The sequence below is a fragment of the Zalophus californianus genome, chromosome 14 (genome assembly GCF_009762305.2).
Source record: "Zalophus californianus isolate mZalCal1 chromosome 14, mZalCal1.pri.v2, whole genome shotgun sequence".
NCBI classification, from domain to species: domain Eukaryota; kingdom Metazoa; phylum Chordata; class Mammalia; order Carnivora; family Otariidae; genus Zalophus; species Zalophus californianus.
In genome coordinates, this window is record NC_045608.1 from 19623533 (window position 1) to 19644417 (window position 20885).

Genomic DNA, 20885 nt, shown 5'->3' on the forward strand with positions numbered 1-20885 from the left:
CACCCCATCCTTCCCACCCCCCACCACTCCAGCAACCTTCAGTTTGTTTCCTGAGATTAAGAATTCCTCATATCAGTGAGGTCATATGATACATGTCTTTCTCTGATTGACTTATTTCACTCAGCATAACACCCTCCAGTTCCATCCACATCATTGCAAATGGCAAGATCTCATTCCTTTTGATGGCTGCATAATATTCCATTGTGTATATATACCACATCTTCTTTATCCATTCATCTGTCGATGGACATCTTGGCTCTTTCCACAGTTTGGCTATTGTGGACATTGCCGCTATAAACATTGGGGTGCACGTACCCCTTCGGATCCCTACATTTGTATCTTTGGGGTAAATACCCAGTAGTGCAATTGTAAAGCAGAATTTCTTAACCTGAAGTCCAAGGTCAGGCCTCAGGAGCTCCATATTGTGAAACTGTGTGCAAAGAGCTAAGAGAGTGTGAGAGAACCACCCTCATTCACCTCGCCTCTCCTCCTGGTTCCCCCACCCCTGACTCTGTTAAAAAGCAGACGAATGGCAAATTCGCTTCGACTGTGCTCAGATGGAGAACGAGTTCCTCAGGAAGCGTCTGCAGCAATTCGAGGAGAGGTTGGACTCAGAGCTCACATCCAGGAAAGAGCTGGAGCAGAAGGTAAGAGGTTGTAGCTAGTCTGGGTCCCCAAAGTGTCAGATTGGGCAGGTTCTTGGCAGCACTGTTCAAGGTATTGGCCAAATCTGGGGAGGGAGAAGGAGGGCACCCCCATTTCATGTTTTTCCACCTCCACTATGGGAGATGGGAAGCATTTTGTCTATATGTGGGTGTTGTACACGGGGAAAGAATACTCTGGAATAAAGAGTCTTGCGTCTTGGACCTCAGATCTTTCTCCTCTGTCAAATGATTGCAATATGCCCTTAGGATCATCCAATCTTATCCATCACGTTTGCCTCTAATCTGCCACCTCCAACTCTCATCTAGACCAGAGCAACAGCCTCCTACTTGGTCTCCTTGCCTTCAGCCTCTCCCCTCACCCACCTGCCACACTGCTGCCAAGAGATCTTCCAGTCTCTTTCAGACTGTGCTGTTACTGCAAATTATGCTGACTTTCATGGTGGACTGTTTCCTTGAGCGCTTTGTAAATTTTGATTGTGAGCTCATCTTTAACACATCCCTCTTACTCCCGCACTACGGAGTCTGTGTGATGGAATGTTACTTTTTCTTCCTCTGATTTTTTTCTCTCATTAAACTTTGTTTTAATGGGTCTCAGAATTCTGTGACAGATTTTTGATCAAGTTGTTTCCATTAAAAAGTACTGATTTTAAAAACTAATAACTTAAAACTGCCACGCACACACACACAAAACAAACGGTCCACAAAACATTCTCCTTTCCTTCTGAAAGTTTTATGATGCATTGTTATCATTAACCAGTCTTTTACTATTAAACTTAAATGGCCAATTGACACAAACAGTTCTGAGACCATCCTTCCACCACTGATTAAGATTGGGGTGGCCATTGTTGATATGGTTCCTTCCTCTGACTCTTATGGTAAATTTAGTTATTTTTGTGTCAGTTGCTCTTACTTTTAAATTTTAAAAAACTTTGTATTGATTTTCATGGCAGTTCTACGTTTATAGGTTTGTGGGTGTGTTTCTCTAGAAGGAGCATTTTTGCTCCTAGATGCTCTCTAGAAGGAGGATTTTGCATAATCTCAGCAAATTCTACAGCAGCCCCTGAGATTATGCAAAATTCTCTCCATTGCAGATTTTTGCAACATGGGCAAAGTGCCAATTCAAGCTCTCAACCCACCTGATACACAGACCTAGGGTTTTGATTTCTTATGGGAATACGTTCTCCTCCACCCAGAGCCAGCTTGGCACCAGGCCTTCTGACCGCCTTCCAGGCTGGTGTGTGGAGCTTTTCCTACCCCCTCACTCCAAAGTGCAATGCTTTGAGGGTCCTGACTTAATGCAGGGGGTCTTCTCTCCAACCCCCACCTTCCACAGTCCCAAGGCTTTGTCTCTTGTCTCTGTCTGGGCATTCAAACACAGCCATGATCCTTAGTGATATTTCTGGATCTTTCGGCTGCTCCTCTTCTCCCCCACTCTGGCTGCCAGAGCATCAGCATCTGCCATCATGGCTCTTGTTTTGTGTCCTTTGCATTTTGGATATCCTGAAATTTTCCTTCCTTTCTTGAAAGTGCAGCTGAACATTACAAATATCAGGTATTTGTATCTAGATTCATCATTCTCTAGATGAATGTAGGCATAGTTTGGCCTCTTTGCCTGTTTTGCGTGGTCTCCAACTACGCCTAGACTACCTCTAACAAGCCTACACTCCAGCTAGTAGTGTGTTGGTAACTGGGCCTCTAAAAATAAACACCCTGATGTCCAGCATTTGCCAATTGCCAAATTCCACGGTGTAAATGTTTCTCCTGGGGTCAATGTCGGCTTGCCATTGTGAGAGTACAGGGTGTGGAATTGGGAAGAGAATCAGCTCTCATAAGTGAGTGTACTGGCTCTAGCATGCTGAATCCAACCACACTTGTTTAAAGCTCACAGCGAAATAGAGAGGAAGGTACCTTCCTACACATCCCCTGCTTAGACTATACACATGCATAGCCTCCCTCATCGTCAACACCCCCCACTGGAGTGACCCCCTCAGTACAATGGCTGAACCTCTGTTAATGCATCATTATTACCCAAAGTCTATAGTTTACATTAGGGTTCACTCTTGGTGTTGTCCATTCCATGGGTTTAGACAAATGTATAATGACATGGATCCTCCATTATAGTTTTATAGAAGAGTTTTGCTACCCTAAAAATTCTCTCTGCCTCAGCAATTCATCCCTCCATCCTTTTGCCTTTTCCAGAATGTCATATAGTTGGAATCATATGGTATGTCGCCTTTTCAGATAGGCTTCTTTCACTTAGTCATTGGCATTTTATATTGTATTGTATTCAAACATGTATGACTCTACATCTTTTCATGGCTTGATAGCTCATTTCTCTTGAGTGCTGAATAATATTCTATTTCCTGGATGGACCACAGTGTATCCACTCACTTACTGAAGACCATCTTGGTTGCTTCCATGTTTTGGCAATTTTTGAGTAAAGCTGAACTAAACATCCATGTGCAGGTTTTCATGTGGACAGAAACTTTCAACTCCTCTGGGTCAAGCAGAACAATTGCTGGATCATATGGGAAGAGTGTAATTAGTTTTGAAGAAACTGCTAAACTGTCTCGCACTGTGGCTGTCCCATTTTGCATCCCCACCAGCACTGAGAGCTCCTGTTGCTTCACATCCTTGGCAGCATTTGGTGTTGTCTGTGTTCCCGATTTTGGCCAGTCTCATAGGTGCGTGGTGGTGTCTTGTTTTAATTCACAATTCCCTGATGCCCTATGACGTGGAGCACCTTTTCAGACTCTTATTCACTGTCTTTCTTCTTTGGCGAGCTGTCTTTTAAGGTCTTTGGCCCATTTTTTAATTGAGTTGTTTTCTTGTTGGGTTTTAAGCATTCTTTGTATATTTTGATTAACAGTCCTCTATCAAATATGTTTTTTTGCCAACATTTTCTCCCAGTCCATGGCTAGCCTTTTCATTTTCTTTCTTTCTTTTTTTAAAGATTTTATTTATTTATTTGAGAGAGAGTGAGAGAAAGCACAAGCGGGGGGGGTGGGAGAGGGAGAGGGAGAAGCAGGCTCCCCACTGAGCAGGGACCCCCCCCCAATGTGGGGCTCAATCCCAGGACCCTGGGATCATGATCTGAGCCGAAAGCTGTTGTTTAACTGACTGAGCCACCCAGGCACCCCTGCCTTTTCATTTTCTTGATAGTGTCTTTTGTGGGGCAGAAATTTTTAACTTTTAATGAAGTCCAGCTTATAAACTCTTTCTTTCATGGGTCATGCCTTTGGTGTATTTCTAAAAAGTTATTGGCAAACCCAAGGTCATGTAGGTTTTTGCCCACATTATCTTCCGGGAGCTTTATAGTTTTGCATTTTACATATAGGTCTGTGGTCCATTTTAAGTTAATTTTTGTGAAGGGTGTAAGGTCTGTGTCAAGATTCTTTTTTTTTTTTTTTTTTTTTGCATGTGGATGACCAGTTGTCTCAGCATCATTTGTGGAAAAGACTGTTTTGCTCATTGTATCACCTTTATCCCTTTGTGAAACCTCAAATGTCTATATCTCAGTGAGTCTCTTTTTGGGGCTCTCTATCTTCTTCCCTTGCACTGCCTTAGTCTTCATCACCTCTGGGCCTTTGCACATACGTTACCTTTTCCTAGAATATTCTCTCTCCCTGATCTGGATACTTCCAACTATCCTTAAGATCTGAGCTTACATGTCCTTCCCTCCAGAAAGTCTCCCCTGATACAGACTGGTTGGGTGCTCCTGAATTGTGTCCCCAAGTATAAACCTCATCATGATGTATTATAATATCTGCTTACTTCTTGGTCCCCCACCCCCATTGGTGATGAGCACCTTGAGAATTGAGGTCATATTTGCCTGTCCTACTGTTGTACATATCTCCTCACTGCGAGAGAAAAGCATTGCATGACCACCTTGCAGAGGGGGGTCAGGGTGAGATCACATGGGGTTTTATAAACAATGGAAGCTCAGGATCCTCCCTGGCAATGATGGTTTTAGTGGTCACTTCCAAGATGGACATTATTTTGTGATCCTCAAAAGCATCCTGAGCTGTAGATAAAACCAACTGCAAGGAAACAGCAGAGTTCTTTAGTAACAAATTATAAAGGCGGGTCAGTCTCCCCAAGGAAGGGGGGAGCTATGCATGCTGCATTAAAAAGTAATAAAGCTGCAACCTTTTCTGAGCCGCAGAATCTAAGAAAACATCCCATTTGCCTTCAAATACTGAATTTAGAATTACAGGCTTCATTAACTCAGAGTTTTGCTTATTTAAAGAAATTCTTTAATGAGGCCATTTCTTCAAAGCAAGTGTGCTGAGTTGTCCTCTCTCCCAGATTTAAACTAGGACATTTGGGAGGGTTTTTTTCCTTGAGGAAGAGGCAAGACACTTTGCTTTTGTGTGTTTACAGTTACGTGTATTGCTGTGTCATTCAGCCCGTCGAAAGTGCCATTTGGCCCATCGAAAGTGCCATTTATGGCTCTAACCTTCAGAGCTCGTCTCGTGGGCAGATCCTCGAGATGCACCATTTTGGCTGCTTCATGGCTAATCCCCACATGGCTCGGACATGTGATGCCCGTGGATGGGGCTATTAATTACACAGGACTCAAGGGGCTGGTGTGTTGAGGCAGGACATGTAAAGAATCTGTGGGTGCCTTGGCAGGACTATTATGGAGGCAAATTAAACACGACCCCAAGAGATGGATGGAATGGCCCCCATCTCCCCACTGAGCAGACAGGGTCAGAGAAGTCGCTTCCTCATGGCGACACAGGCAGAAAGTGGTCCAGTCTGGGTCTCTCCGGCTCCAGCACCTTCTCTCTCTCCGCCACGCTCACCTTAGGGATGGCACAGTTGCCTGAAGTAAAAAGTAGGAAGCCCGTTCAAGTGGTGACCGAGCCGGGTAATTCATTCTGTGACTCCCACAGCTCGGGGAGCTGCAAAGAGCTTGTGAGGGGGCCAAGAAAATGGCCCACCAGCTGAAGAGGAAGTGCCACCATCTGACCTGTGACCTGGAGGACACCCGCCTCCAGCTGGAGAACCAGCAGAGCCGAAATCACGAGCTTGAGAAGAAGCAGAAGAAGTAAGTTACAGATCACACCCGTCGCCTGGGGTTCTGGGGTGGGCTGCGTTGGTGCGGGGGTCTTCTGGGGTCTCCAGGTTCTCCTCCTCAGCCCCCCTCACTTCTTTCAGGGGCCCTCCTCCACGAGGCCTAACCCTCTTGTCCGGCCCCTAATATCCTCCCCACCCCTCACACCTTATTCCTGTAAGGTTCTCCCATGTCTGCAGCAAGAAGCAATTCCTTCCTGTTACCCAATCGGCCATGTGACCTCGGGGAGCTTTCTTGGCCTCTCTGGGCCTCAACATCCCCGTTTATCAAGTGAAGAGTTGGTTATGAAGGGCAAGGACACCCTAACATGGTGGTTGGGGGAGCAAGCGCTGATGTCAAACCACCCCAGTTCAAGACCTTGCCGTGCCCTTTTCTAGTTGACCTTGGACAAGTCATTCAACCCCCTGAGCCTCAGTTTCTCATCCTCGGGTCGGGGAGGAGAACACCCCATAGCGGTGAGGACTAAATGATATGGTTGGTAGGCCCAACAGACTGACATCTGATTCCCAGCCCCATTGTGGGCCACAGAATGGGGAGGCCAAAAATTTACTCATTGCTCTTGACATTTAGGGCTTAGACTCTCAGATCACGTGAGCAGCTCTGGCATGGACAAATGAGGCCTTTTGCATTATCACGATGCCATTCTTGGAGCTGCACTCTGGTTCCCATGCTTCCCAAATGGTAGAGCTTAGACTGGGACCCAGGAGCTTCTGTCTGCAAAACCTTGGAGCCCTTGGAGCTGATTTATCCGTGGACACCCTGGCTTTGTCAGAAGCCCTTCAGCTTGCTTGGTGAGGGTAGTTAGGGGTGTTCAGGGTCCCGTTTTGAGTCAGATGACCTCCAATGGAGACTTGATTGGAGACAAAGTGACGAGATACAGTGTCTTTTAGTTAGACAGTCTGGGATAAATATGTTATGAGAGGTGCAAAAGGTGGCAAACTGAATTATATTTTTCATGGGAGTGGCATAGATTTTGAACTTGGTCTGCATAATTAAATATTGTTTCTCTCACTTTGGAGCCTTTCTGAGCTGGCTTCTTCTTGTCGGAAAAAATGTCTTTGGGGGGTTGTTAGCATGCCCTCTCAAAACGAGAGGTTTCTTTAATCTTTTATTGATATCTGACTCTGTTTCCTTTTTCACCTTCCTGAGGACTCTGGCTGAACCTTGTCCTTGCGGTGGGGAAAATGGCTTTGTCCTACCTTGGCCATTTCCTGTGTGACCTTGTCACATGATAGTGCCTCTCTGGGCCAGAGAAAGGCTGAGTTCCGAAGGAGTTCTTGGACTTATTGCTGAAGAATAGCTCCTATAGGGGCACCTGGGGGGCTCAGTCAGTGAAGCGTCTGCCTTCAGCTCAGGTCATGTTCCCGGGTCCTGGGATCAAGTCCCATGTTGGGCTCCCTGCTCAGCGGGGAGCCTGCTTCTCCTTCACCCTGTGCCTGCCACCCTGCCTACTTGTACTCTCTCTCTGTCTTTCTGTCAAATAAATAAAATCTTAAAAAAAAAAATAGCTCCTATAGACCCCATCTGTAAAACCAAGAGGTGGTGACTCCAGCCTCCCCTTGGGGTTTCTGCCATCTATGACAACCTTGGCCTTCATCTGTGGGTTCTGCTCCTGTTCTTTTTTTTTTTTTTAAGATTTTATTTATTTATTTCAGAGAGAGAAAGAGCACGAGCAGGGGTGAGTGGGAGAGGGAGAGGGAGAAGCAGACTCCCCGCTGAGCAGGGAGTCCGATGCAGGGCTCGATCCCAGGACCCTGGGATCATGACCTGAACCGAAGGCAGATGCTTAACTGACTGAACCAACCAGGTGCCCCTCCGCTCCTGTTCTGAGGGGTTATATGGAGGGTTTCTGCTCTCTGATGGGGCTGGGGGCTGTCCATGGAGTTTATGCAACCAGAAAATTCCATCTCTCTGGTCTTTCCCTGACACCCCTTGGGCAGAATCCTCCATTCTAGGCACTTAAGACCTTCCCGGTAGGGCTCCCTGGGAAAGTCCCCATTTCTTCATACTTACATTGCTTCCCCCCCAAGACTTACCTGTCCTGTGATGCTCCCTACCCCTCTACATCTCCTGGCAGACATTAATTCATGTCCTGAAGCTCATTGCAAATGGCAGCCATTATCTTTCTGGGTGGACCAGCATTTTAGCAGGGAGCCTATGGATGATAGAAGCCTCACTCTAATGATGGGAAATCAGGCAAAATGACTGTAGTGGGGAAGGATCTAGAAGGGAGCAGCACTTTTAAGTCTAATCAAAGTGTAGATGTAGCCGCCTCCTCGGTTTGCTGGGCCCTGGGTGGACTGATGTCTCCACGCCCGTGGTTTCCCTGCTCCCACTGTGGCTTCTAAGTTCACAGCGGCCCAAAGTGGTTCCATCTGGGCTTGGCTTCTTGTTGCCACGGTTACCCCACGGGTCACAGAGCTCAGTTCCGAGGGCCGATAGAACTCCCAGCCTGCTTCCCTGCGGTGAGGCCTGTGCTGGGCTCACTGACTCCCACACTTGCTGGAGGTTAGACCCCAGGCCTGCTTCTGGTGGGGTGAAGCGGGTGTGTGAATCCATCTGGCCTCAGGCAGTTGGTCGGTCCATGTGTTCCAGAAGTTCGGGTCTCTGTAGGAGCCATTCTTTGGCATCAGGTGGCCTGTTAGGTCAGGGACTCCTCAGAACCCTCTGTCACTGCCTGTCCCCACGGTCTGCCCCCACCTGTGCCAGGTAGATGGGGGGCCTAGCTAAGACAACAAAGCAGCTGGACCCCGGCCGGCATTTGGGGCTGAATCACTCTGCCTCTCTGAACTTCAGCTTCCTCTTCTGTAAGATGGATATCATTACCATGTTTCTTGTTGAATTGTTACTGCACGGACCCCATGGCAGAGCCCGGCACTCTGCGACTCTGGAGCATTATTACCAATACGATGTTTCCCTTTCTAGGTGGCCAGTGGTGCCTCTTGAATGATGTCACCATCAGCCAATCAGAAAGCTCCTGGGCTCTTCCAACAGGAGAACTCCCTCCTGTGACTCATGATGGGCTCTTTCGGGAGTCTGAGGCTTTGAATGACCGTCTAGTGTTAAGATACATTGGATAGTCTTGGAACAGGGGAGACTTTCTTCTCACCGGGGCGCAGGCCCCACGCCCAGTTCAGCCATTCTGGCCATGCCCAGTTCCCTGGAGCCGTGGGGCTTTCCGTGTGGGCCGAGGGCAAGTGACCAAGGTCAAGTGACCAAGGTCACATCTTACTGAGCCTTGGCAGAGCCTCCTCTACTGATTTCCTCAGCTGGGAGAGGGGTGGAAGCGCAAGGGAACTGCGTGGCGTGATGTCAAATCCTGGAGGTTCTTCTCACTCAGCGGTCACCGTTGTGGAGGGGCAGGTGGGCCCCAAACGAGGCATTTCCTGATTCCCAAGACAGCCCCCAAGAGGACTGTCGAGTCTCTGTGTTTTTTGCTGGGGAAATAAATGAAGGCAAGACCAAATGTATTAATGTCCGTCCTTTTATCAGTAATCACTGGGCTCTAACATAGCTGATGATGAGTGCAGGAGCCAGGTGATACCCTGTAGGACACGCAGTGTAGACTCTCGTTGTACAGATATATACTTCCATTCCTTCACCGATCAGTGACTATTAGACCCCAAACCTGGGCCTTATAGATTTAAAGAGTCTTCGCATATATGGGCAAACCAGATAGATGAGATTTTTCTATGATTCTATATGTTTTTTTCTTCTTTCTGCACCTGTATATAGTTTTATTCTACTGTGGTTTTCACCCTGTATTTAATCGTGTTTTATGTAAGTCTCTATTATTTTTGTGGAAACTCTATTTGAGCCCTAAAAGTTGCTCTCTGACATTCTAGATTCCTCCTGCATATCCACAACCTTACATAAAAGCACGGTGTGAGAACTTCCATCTCTCTCTCCCTCCCTCTCTTTCTCTCTCTCTGTTTCTTTTTCGTGCTTGCCGGCAGGCTCACTGCTTCTCTCCAACCCTTGTTCACCCCCAAGCCCCAGGTGCTGTGACATACACTTCTCTCCAACCCTTGTTCCCCCCCACAGTGCTGTGACATACACTCTGCTTGAACAGGTTTGATATGCAGCTGGCCCAGGCCCTGGGGGAGTCCGTGTTTGAGAAGAGTCTTCGAGAGAAAGTGACCCAGGAGAACACCAGCGTCCGGTGGGAACTAGGGCAGCTTCAGCAACAGTTGAAGGTAAGGGATGGGGAGGGCATAGAGCACTCTAGGCTCTTAGTTGCTGGCTTCCAGGAAACCCCCCTGTGCACCCAAGGTAAATAGTGCCAGGGAGAGAACTCTGGAGGGGGTTGGTGGCAGGGGTATGCTGGTCCCCGCCAACCAGCTGAAGTCAGGGGTCCCAGGGTGCCTTAATACAACAAACAGTGGTTGGAAGAGTGATCATCAGATGATCTGAACACTTTCAAGGTACCCACTTGGGAGATAGGAGAGGCTGGGCAAAGAATGAGTTACTGTCACCCCATCTAGGGGCAGCGCCCTGTCCCATGCGGGCTCCAGTGCAGAGGGATTTTATTAAAATATGACACGGGCACTTTACTCAATAGCTTCCCATCCTTCTGTGGCTCCCTGCTACCCCCAAGAGAGCTCTCAGCCTGGCATTCAGCAATTTCTTGGTCTAGCCCAAAGTTCTTTGACCCTGGAGCTGACTTTCTAACCTGGACGAGGCATTTCTGGACACCTTGCCTCGCTGCCCCGGTGTCTCAACCCCCCCCTCGGTAGATGCACGGCTTACAAATGGGCAAACACTCCCTTTATGTGCTTTGAGGTCTAACTCTGGGGGCCGTGGTGTTGCTCCCCCACAAAGACCCCCACCCCTGCTTGTGTGAGCTGTCCCAGGGAGCAGCCCTCTGTGTTGCACAGGGGGTCCTGCCAGGGTTTCCAGGCCGAGGTAGGGATGACAGGTTGTTCCCTGGCGGGTGGGACGTGGGGTCACGCGACTCTGCATCTCTGCTCCCTTGGTCTCTGTAGCAAAAGGAGCAGGAAACCTCACAGCTGAAGCAGGAGGTGGAGACTCTGCAGGCCCATAAGCACGAGCTGTTGGGATTGTCTTCTCTGGGGGAGAACTGTGTCGCTGGCTTGAAGGAGAGGCTCTGGAAGCTGGAATCTAGCGCCCTCGAGCAACAGAAAATCCAGAACCAGCAAGAAAACACCATCAAGCAGCTGGAGCAGGTAGGAAATCTCTGTCCCAGGTCCCATACTGGCTCCGGTGCAGAAGGGGGTTATTGAAATGCAACATTGGCACCTCACCTCGCTCAGCGTCTCCTTATTCTGCTGTGGCTCCCTATCAACCCCGAGACCCTCTTAACCTCCACACCTGGCATTTAGATCCTTCCTGATCTAGCCCACTCCTGCCATCCTGCGAGGGTCAGACACCAGTATGATCCCCTCTTCATAGATGTGGAAGCTGAGGCTCGGAGACACAGGGGGGGTGTCAGGGATGGATCTGGAGCTCGTGACATCTGAGTCCAAATCACCTCCTGCATGCACAGTGCTGTGCACAACCTCCAGGGAGACTGGGGCACTAATCTTTGGGAAACACAAAATCACTAAGGGAAATAAGGCAGGAATATCGACTCCCCTAATACCAGCACGCTTAATGAAGTTTCTGATGAAGATTTTCTTTGTCGGCTTCTTTGTTGACGTGCCCGCCTCATTCCACAAAGAATTTGAAGCAGCTTTCAGAATGTACGCATCCTAAAACAGAAAAATTATAAATAAAACAATTCAAGCCAGAAAAACATACACTAAAATAGACACCAAGGAGGTTTGGGGTGGCGGATACACAAAACATGTGATCTTATACCCTTAATGGTTTCAGCTCTAAAATTCCTGGTGGCCAAAGAGAAAAAGGAAATGTGAGTTGCATGCTCTTTGTTATCCCAAGGTAAAGACAAACCGGATTTTCAAGTGGAAACAAAACCTTTTCCTGAGGCTTAGCTGGAAAGAAATTTCTCATGCGGCATTTCACAAGTGGCAATGATTTTGAAGCGGTTATAAGGCAGGGACCCCCTTTCCAAGAAAATCTGACTAGGTAGCATGAATATATAGAGCAGATGAACTCTGAGCAGCTCTGGTTCAGTGGGGTGAGGGAGTGAGAAGGCAGGGGTGCCTGACCTGGCTTCTTACTTACTCTCACTCCGCTGGCAGGGAGCCTCCTAGGTACCGAGACCGGGTGTGGCGGGCATGGAGGGACAGAGTCTGAAGCAGTTCAGAAAACTGAGCTCCTTTAACTAACTCAGCCTACGAGAATTTATCAAGTGCCTACTTTGCATCATGCAAGGTGTGGATGCTAAGGATGCGGGTGTAAACAAGACATGGGTGCCTGGGTGGCTCAGTCAGTGAAGCATCTGACTCTTGATTTTGGCTCGGGGCATGGTCTCAGGGTCGTGAGATCGAGCCCTGCGTCAGGCTCCATGCTCAGTGTGGACCTACTTGGGATTCTTTCTTTCTCCCTCTCCCTCAGTCCCTCCCCACCACTCTCTCTGTCTCTCTAAAAAAAAAAAAAAAAAAAAAACAAAAAACAAAAAACCAAGGCAGATGTGCCCTCTGCCTTCTGGAAGTTTATAGTCACGCTGAGCATCTTGAGAAAGTTTAATTTGCATCTCTGGTCTTGGGAGCAGGGTTGGGGGAACGATCAGGGAAGGCTTCCTAGAGGAAGTGACATTTACTGAAGGATGAGTCCAAGTTGGCACCAAGAGAGTTCCGTGCAGGAGGAATAGCCCGTGCAAAGGCCTGGGGGCAGGAAAGTCCTGTGGTATTCAAGGAGCTGAAATATGGTCACATCCACATGGGGTCCTCCAGGCAGCTCAGTCTCTATGACCTTAAGCAAGCCCCCCTGTCTTCTCTAGACTGCAGTCTCCTCCTCTGTACGGTGAAACTGGAGCCTTGTCAATCCCCTGGCTTCCCCCAGATCCAGCTAGGAATCCACAGAGGTTCATGAAGGAGGTGGAATATCTTCGTAGATCACTTTAAGGGATGTGGAGAATGGTGCATCTCGTATAGCAACCCAGAGTCAAGAATAAAGCGAGCACTTTGGAAAATTCTGAGTTCTTTAAGATACCACCAGGGGACCCCTTGGTGCTCAGGAGCAGAAATGTACTCCTATGACCTCAGGGACCAGAAAGTTAATGCGTCCTTCCTAATTTTCAACCCTCAGCATACACAGAAGGCGAGGCTGACGTAACACTTGAATCCATCTTTAGCTTCGCCCAGAACCTCACACCACACTGTGTCCTTGTAGACATCAGGAGATATTTATTGATCACAGTATAGCACTTTTTCCAGGGAATTTTATGTTAACTCATATGAGCTTGACATAAATTGTATTGCAGATGTCAGGAGTGTCCAAGAGGCTAGAAAAAAATGAAAAAGAAATATTATATTTACTTGCTTAAGCTCCTCGTTTTGGATTATCTTCCCATAACCTCTGTCATTTTAAAGGAGGCGAGGAAGGAGGTTGACATTTAAAGTGAGCCTACTTTATGCCAGGGGCTGTAATAGGGGCTCTGTGGTACGCTGCCTTTTGCCTCTCCACCATGGTCCTGCATGGTAGAGAATATTATCAACATTTTAAAAGACGAAGATTGTTTTTTCCCAATTTAATTTCCATGTGAGGGGCAGCAATTGTAACCTTCTGAAGGCTTGGTGAGAGGCTCTGGGTGGTGTGGTAAATGATCAGAAAGTTAGTTTCTACATTGTAACCCGTCCATGGTATTGGGTTCCAAATGCTGCTCCATGACCAACGGCATTAGAGTAGAGATAAATGGAAGCTTGGAAGTATAGACTCTTGGAGCCGGCACCCTGGAGATTCTGATCCGGTCGGTCTAGGGTGAAGCCCTGAAATGTACATTTTTAAAAATTGCATAATGTAATGCTAACACACCACGGAATTTGAGAGGCAAGAGCGTGGGTCAGTCCCTCAATTACAAAGATCAAGAAAGGAGTGTCTCGAACCGCAACAGGAAACCATGACATCTGCTTCCAATTCTAGAACCTTCTATACAACGTCACACAGTTTAAATATCCTGCAGCACATGTGACTCTTTGTTGGCTCTGAGCAAGTTTTGGAGGCTCTCATTTAAAAGGGACACAGCTCTTAATTTTGTCTTCCAGGAAGGGAGGAAGGCAGTCCTTCCTGTCTGCTTTCAACAGAAAAAGTCGTAATCATGTGCCATACAATGTGCTAATACTTTATATGCGTGATCTTATTGAATTCTCGTAAAGCATCCTGACGTGGTGGTTTTCCACAAAGTAATCAGAGGCCAAGTGAATTGTCCAAGGTGACATTTTGGGCGAACGTTCTCCCTCTGCAGGCTTTCTTGTTTCCATGAATAAACTTTTGCTCTACCATCCATCCACCCGCCTAGCCATCCATCCAAAAAACCCTCACCGATGCTTGCTCCAGGGATGACACATTTGTTTCATGTTGAAAGTGTTGAGAAGGATCCTGAGGGAGTCTTCTGTCTAAATTCAATGGGAAAGAGTGTGATTGATTAGTGATGCTTGTAATGACTGCAGGTAGGGATAGAGGCAGCATGTGGGCTATTTATCCATCATTTCTGATCTTCCTGGGTGCCTGGGGGATGACTTGACTCTCCTCCCCGCACTCCAGAAATGAAAAATGCAGGAGGGGCGATACCCAGTCTGACATGGTTGGTGTGGGTCGCCCTCATGTGCCTCTGTCCTTGCTGCCCCGCAGCTCCGCCAGAGGTTTGAGCTGGAGATAGAGCGGATGAAGCAGATGCACCAGAAGGATCGTGAGGACCAGGAAGAGGAGCTGGAAGATGTCCGCCAGTCCTGCCAGAAGCGGGTATGTGAACAGTAAGCAGAACTGTGCCCTTGGGCCCTGGCAGGTCTGGTCCTGGTGCCGTCTTCCTTTGAGTGGGAGGCGGGGAGAGGGGTGGATTCTAGGGCCCGGGGACAGACTATTCCTGCAACCACCTAAGACCTTAGTTGTCAGGGGTGTGAGAGCAGAAGTATCTATCTTAAATATGGTCCTAGAACTTCCAGAAGCTACTGGAACTGTCAAGCATCAGCACTCCAAGATTTCTGCCAAAAGCCCATAATGCCATGTGACTTTATACCTGGAGTAAGGACTTAACAGGTTTCAAGGAGGGGACTAGTCTTTTCTGGCTATTTCCTTTGCAAATAATTTCTTACACTTCATCCAAGCTCCTGCAGACATTTCAAACAGTGGGTAAGAAAGCAATAAATCCTTGCAATCGTACCACCTAGAAACCATCATTATTACTATTTTAAAAGTCATTTCATAGCTCTCTGTCGTTGTACACACACGCATACATATTTATTGAGATATCATTTTCCCTAAATGGGGTCATGCTTTCTTGAAGCCTGCTATTTTCACTCAGCGGTGTGTCCTGGGCCTCTTTCCATGTCAGTAAATACAGATCTAACTTACATATTTAAGAGCTTTAAAAGCAGTCCACCTTAGGCACGTGCTGTAATCTGTTCAACAAGTCCCCTGTGGTTGGGCATTGAGGATTTTCGGATTTTCTGTTACTCTAACCAATGCCGAGATAAACATCCTTACAGATGCATTGACTGATATGAATAGAGGATGCATCTCTTAAGTGGAATGGCTGGAAAGCTGTGGGTTATGGCTCAGTGAACAGGTTTTCTCGCTGTGGGACCCCTCCAGGTCCTTCATCGTCTTGTGGGCAGTTGGATCTCCAAGAAAGGGTGGAGTAGCCTTTTTCAAAGCTGATTCCTGTTATAGGCTCCCTCGGCGGTCTGTCTGCAGAGACCTCTAGACTGGAGACCTCTAGACTGTAGGGCTTGAGGGCCTGGGTGTTGGCATTCCCAGACTCTTGGTTTGGATCTCTGCCCTTCCACCTTAGCAATGGTGCTGTCTTGGGAAAGTGATTTAAAAGCCTTCACTGCTACTTAAGTCCATGCTGTTCCTGGACTCCTTGCTCTGTATCCAGCGCTGGTCACTCAGATCTCATTTATAAGACACACAGGAAAGCCAATGTCACTGCTTTTCATTGGAGTCATGGAGTCAAGTCATGCTTCGGTCAGGTCTCAGTGTCATCAGCTACCAAGTGTGGGGCTATTGGAGGAACCACACAACCTTACTAATAAGCTTCACTGTTGTCATCTGTAAGATAGGATAATGTGACTACTTGCAGGGTCACAGTGAAGACTCAGGGAGATCTCAGATGGGGAAACATTGCAGCAGTTTTGTAATGGAATCCTTGTTTGTTGGAAACTTACAAGCAATAGTGGATTTCCAGCAGTGGGCCCTGCAGAAGAGCCAATGAACCAGCCAGGTGGTTCCCTTGCTCCTGGGTGTGATTCATCCATCCAAGAGAAGGAGGGCATGGGGCCTTGGTGCCCTGCAGAGCCCACAGCCAAGCATCCTCCTGGGCAGGACTGAAGGATGTCTTGGTGATTGTCAGAACCTCGGAAGGAGATGGGAGTCTAGCTGAGCACATCCTCGGGCAGATCAGACTGCCTTGGTACCCTGCCCTTACTCCAAGGAAGTGTTTGAGAGCTAAGCCCAATCTTCACCCCCCAGTGGTGGATGCTGCTGCATCTGCTGCCTGTCCTGCTCTTCAAATACTCCTTTTGGGGTCCCCTTAAAGCTCAGTCCCTCTGGGGCTTCACATGGATTCATCCTGAGGAATCAAGTGCATTCCTTCCCAAACTCCCCAGGGTTGGAAAGAAAGTCAACGATTTTGGACTCATCTAGACCTGTGTGTCCCTGAGTTAAGTCTCAGAACCTCCCTGAGACTCCATTTTCTCATCTAAGACATACAAGCAAGATAGAAAATATTCTGCCCTCCCCTGCTCTTGTGAAGAGGAGATAAAAGAATGGGCAGTAGCTTATAAACTGTAAAGTGCTGGGAGTTTGCATCGAGGGGTCAGTTTCTGCTTTTTCTCCGTTCTTACATATCTGGGAGAAATGAATGGGATTCTTTGAACACCCAGTGGGCATCGTGCACCTGGCTGGGTTCTTGTTGTCCGTCAGCTTCCTTGCTCCTCTGAAGGACTCTGTGAGGTTTGTGGTCCTGGTTCACAGATGAGAAAACCAGAATTCAAAATGGTGAAGTGAGTTGCCCAAAGTTACCTAGCCAGGAAGTAGCCAAGCTAGGACTTGAAGCTTAGGTCTGTCTCACTCCCAAGCCCAGTCTCTTACTGAAAATGCTAGATTTAAATTCTTTTTCTTTTGCAAATGTTTGGACCGTGGAAGGCCATTTTAGGAAGCACTGAGAGAAGTCAGCCTTGGGCAATGCCGTATCCTTTAGTGCTTCCTACACATGAATTTGCCAAAGGCTCTGATAAGTCTTGCACTGAAGAACCCGTTAACTCAGTGGTTCCCACACTCATTCTAGCGTGGACTTTCCTCCACCTACGTACCCATCATGCCGTGGGGAGCCATCTTGCAGAACACACTCCAGAAAACTTTGCCTGGCTTGATACAGAGTCTTTATTATTTTGTGTATTTTTCAAAATGTGTTTTAGCTTTGCCAGCCTGCACTCTAAAAGCAGATATGAGCAGAGGGCCTTGTGTCTCTCACTCTTAAAGTTTTGAAATGGACTTGCTTTCTACGTAAGTGACCATCAATCACTAGTTTGCCCTCCATGGGGCCAGGAGATGGAAGCCCTCTGTCCCTGCCCCCTATGCCCTTTGTGTGAAGGTTGCACAACTTCTGGTGCATTCTAAAAGTGCCTCAAAGCATCATGAGTGCCCTGAGCCAGGGCCCCGATGAGGTGGAGATGTGACCCAGGCCTTCCTGAGGTTTTTCCGTGGACAGATTTATAAAGGGAGAGAGGAAGGTCAGAGAAAGGTACTTTTCTCTTGATGGCAGACACATGGACTTCATCTAGCGCCTGCTCTGCCCCATCTATCTCTCGCTGTGGCAAGGAATCAATTTTTTAGTGACCTGGGTGGGAATGGTGATGGCTGTCTGGGGTGGCAGAAAAACCGGTGTCAGGAGGTAGAACGCTAACTGCTCTTAATGGCAACTGACTTAGGAGTAGGGGCCTTAGAACGTCTCTCTGACTCAGTTTGCCCATCTGTGCAATAGGGTCATTGATACAGCATGGAAAGGGAGGAAGAAGGGGTGGGCAAGACAGCATATGGTAGAGGGGCTGGCGGGGAATAAGGTGTGCAAAGGGTTTATCGTGGGGTATTCACTTTAGTGGAGAGCACCTGCCTTTGCTGGGTGATTAGAGAAATCGGAGCCAATGAAATGAAATGAGTTGCCCGGAGCCAAATGTCTTAGTCTGTTTGGACTGCTATAACAGTATCACAGACCGGGGGCTGAAAGGACATTCATTTCTCACAGTTCTGGACACTGGGGAGTCCAAGATCAAGGTGCCAGCAGATGGGGCCTCTGGTGAGGGCCCTCCTCCCGGCTTGCACACAGCTGCCTTCTTGCTGTGTCCTCAGGTGGTGGAGAGAGACAGAAGAAGCAAGCTCTCTGCGATCTCTTCTTAGAAAGGCCCTGATCCCAGCATGGGGGCTCCACCCCCCCGGACCTCACCTAAACCCAGTTATCTCCCAAAGCCTGCGTCTTCAGATAATACTGCGCAGGGGGGGTTAGAATTTCAACATAGGGATTTGGGAGAGACCCGAACATGTAATCCACAACGCCGAGTAATGGCAAATGCAAACTTCTTCCTCTTTTTTTTTTTTTAAATGGAGTCACAGTCTATTTGATAAAGAAGGTGGTTACATTTTAATATGTTGGGTACAATGTTGCCCAGAGCCTTAAAAAGTCAAAGTGCCAAGATTCACAACTATTCAAGCGAGATCATGGCATGAGAAGGAAACAGCTGTTGGGGAGTGGATAAGGAACTGGGGGGCAAGGGCTTCACGGTGAGTGGCAGGGGCTCCCCATCATTGGCCAGCTCTTCCCATAACTGTCGGGCTCCCAAGCGCTTAGGCTCCTGAGTTCTCCGACAGAGACACCCACTTCCTAATCGCTAGGGCGGCCTTTGTGGAACAGGGCAAGGGGCTGTGAGCTTCACATCCTGCCCCCGCCCCCAGATGGTCTCCCTGCCTTGTGGGTTTTGTCCGGATGGAGCTCATTTAGCCTATGTCTGCATCTGCCCTTTGTGCCCACAGCTCCGCCAGCTCGAAATGCAGCTGGAGCAAGAATACGAGGAGAAGCAGATGGTCCTCCACGAGAAGCAGGATCTGGAAGGCCTGATTGGAACCCTCTGTGATCAGGTAAGAGGGAAGCCCCAGCAGGCGTTTGAGAGAACACATTCCCGGCCTCTAGGCTCTGTTCAGAGAGATGGATCCAAGGGGGAGGACAGCTCAGTAAGTCCTCAGGAAAAGCCAGAGGCCAGCCGGTTCAGCCAGCCTCCTCCAGCTCCTCCCAGGTGCCCTCTGGCCCATCAATTCTGGCCCTGTCCACACTCACTGCTCTTCAAAGGGAGGCCTTCTGGGGTCCACACACAGCAGGGTTCTTGGAAGGACCACAAGAACAAACAGAGTGGCCGTAGCCAGAAGGGACAGGCAAGGTCGCCTTGCCTTCAGCAGCTGCTGGGGAGGGAGGGTAAGCAGCCCGAGCTTTAAGGGGGTGAATGTGCATGGCGACTGGACTGTGTTCACAACTGGCCTCGTGAGAACAAGACTTCTGCTAGAGGCAGCCAGGCTCAGAGTCGAGCAAATGTAGCTTGAAACCCTCGCTGGGGCCACTTCTGTCTACATGGCTTTGGGTGAGCTAATGAACTGCTCTGAGCTTCTGGAGGGCAGAGCCCCGCGGGGAGGTTGCCATGGCTGTATACCAAGGTTTTCAACTGCGGCACTGTGGACATTTCAAGCCACATCGTCCCTTGCTGTAGGGAGGCGGTCCCGTGCCCCCTAGGATGCTGAGCAGCATCCCTGGCCTCCACCTACTAAATGCCAGCAGCATACCATCCCCCTTTTATTGCGACAACCAGAAATGTCTATAGCTATAACCAAATGTCCCCTGAGCACAAAATCAACCTCCATCTTTGCAAAAAATTCACAGCTGTAAATAAAGCAGCCCGCCGAGCCCAGCACCAGCTCCTGATAGCCCAGTTGAGAGGAATCACTCCTCCATCACCCAGTGGGTGCCACTACGTGAAACCCCAACATCGGAGAGATGCCTGTGGCTTCGATAATTTCTTTTAAAGTCACACAGGAGTGTATTCTAAGGTCTTTGCTTAACGGGCATGCACTGTCTTTTAATTGGCAATGATCTCGCTGGCTATCAGCAGAGTTACTTTTTTCTGGTCACAAAGGAATGTGGACCCTTCTTCAAGACAGGCCTTAGACAAATAGGTGCTTATTATGTATTTTTTTTAAATATTTCATTTATTTATTTGACAGAAAGAGAGAGACAGCACAAGCAGGGGGAACAGGAGAGGGGGAAGCAGACTCCCCCTGAGCAGGGAGCCTGATGCGGGGCTCGATCCCAGGACCCCAGGATCATGACCTGAGCTGAAAGCACATGCTTAACTGACTGAGCCACCCAGGTGCCCCTGTATTTTTTTTTTTAATTGATTAAATGAGTGAATCCTAGAGCAGGACGACCGTAGCATTGAGCATCTGGGTTGGAAGCTGAAGGAATCCACAGGAAAGCTTTATCATCTTCCTGCTCTGAATTTTCTAGTATCTCAGCCAAGCAAACCAGGCCATTGAGTGCAGAGCCATTGGGGTTACCCTTTCTTTAGCATTAGTGCAAGAGAGCCCAGCCCAATATTTGATTCTAGAATGATAGTGGGAAGTCACCGGGAGAAGGTGGCATTCTATTCGGCATGGTCCACTGGAGGAAACAAAGTAGGTAATCCTGTAAAGAAAGGTTTTAATAGATATTGCTGAAATGAAACATTTTCTGTGGAAACAGAAGGTGACTTGAAATGAATAAAATGTTAATTTCGTGTTAGTCACCAAGCTGGAACCTTTAAATAAATGATCACATTTGGTAGTTTTTAATGTTTTATTAAGACATTTGCCAAACACAGGGAAAAGTAGAATGACTAATATAATCAATGCTTATGCACCAAGCACCAAGGGTTCACATATTAAAAATCTGCGGTATCAGATTCAGATATTTTTAAGGAAAGAAAAGACACTTCAAAAACAGTTGGCGGCTTTGTTTCCATTCCTAAAGCTCCCACTCC

At 48.0% G+C, this 20885-nt stretch overlaps 1 protein-coding gene and 1 long non-coding RNA gene across 4 annotated transcripts in view; one reads left to right on the forward strand and one right to left on the reverse strand.

The window, feature by feature from the left end:
• MYO18B (myosin XVIIIB) overlaps nt 1-20885 on the forward strand; it is a 264358-nt gene that overhangs the window by 136485 nt on the left and 106988 nt on the right. For 2 of the 3 annotated variants that reach the window (XM_035724040.1, XM_027577179.2), the window contains exons 28-33: nt 523-647; nt 5564-5718; nt 9818-9941; nt 10731-10931; nt 14461-14571; nt 18856-18960. In XM_035724040.1, the coding sequence (XP_035579933.1) occupies nt 523-647; nt 5564-5718; nt 9818-9941; nt 10731-10931; nt 14461-14571; nt 18856-18960 (821 nt within the window). The remainder of the gene's footprint in view (nt 1-522; nt 648-5563; nt 5719-9817; nt 9942-10730; nt 10932-14460; nt 14572-18855; nt 18961-20885) is intronic. The other variant, XM_035724041.1, reaches the window with a different exon arrangement.
• Nucleotides 4912-8201, reverse strand: LOC113913152. The gene is made up of 2 exons (XR_003517108.2): nt 7782-8201; nt 4912-5493 (listed from the first exon to the last, which is right to left on the reverse strand). It is a non-coding gene; the product is annotated as an uncharacterized LOC113913152 (long non-coding RNA).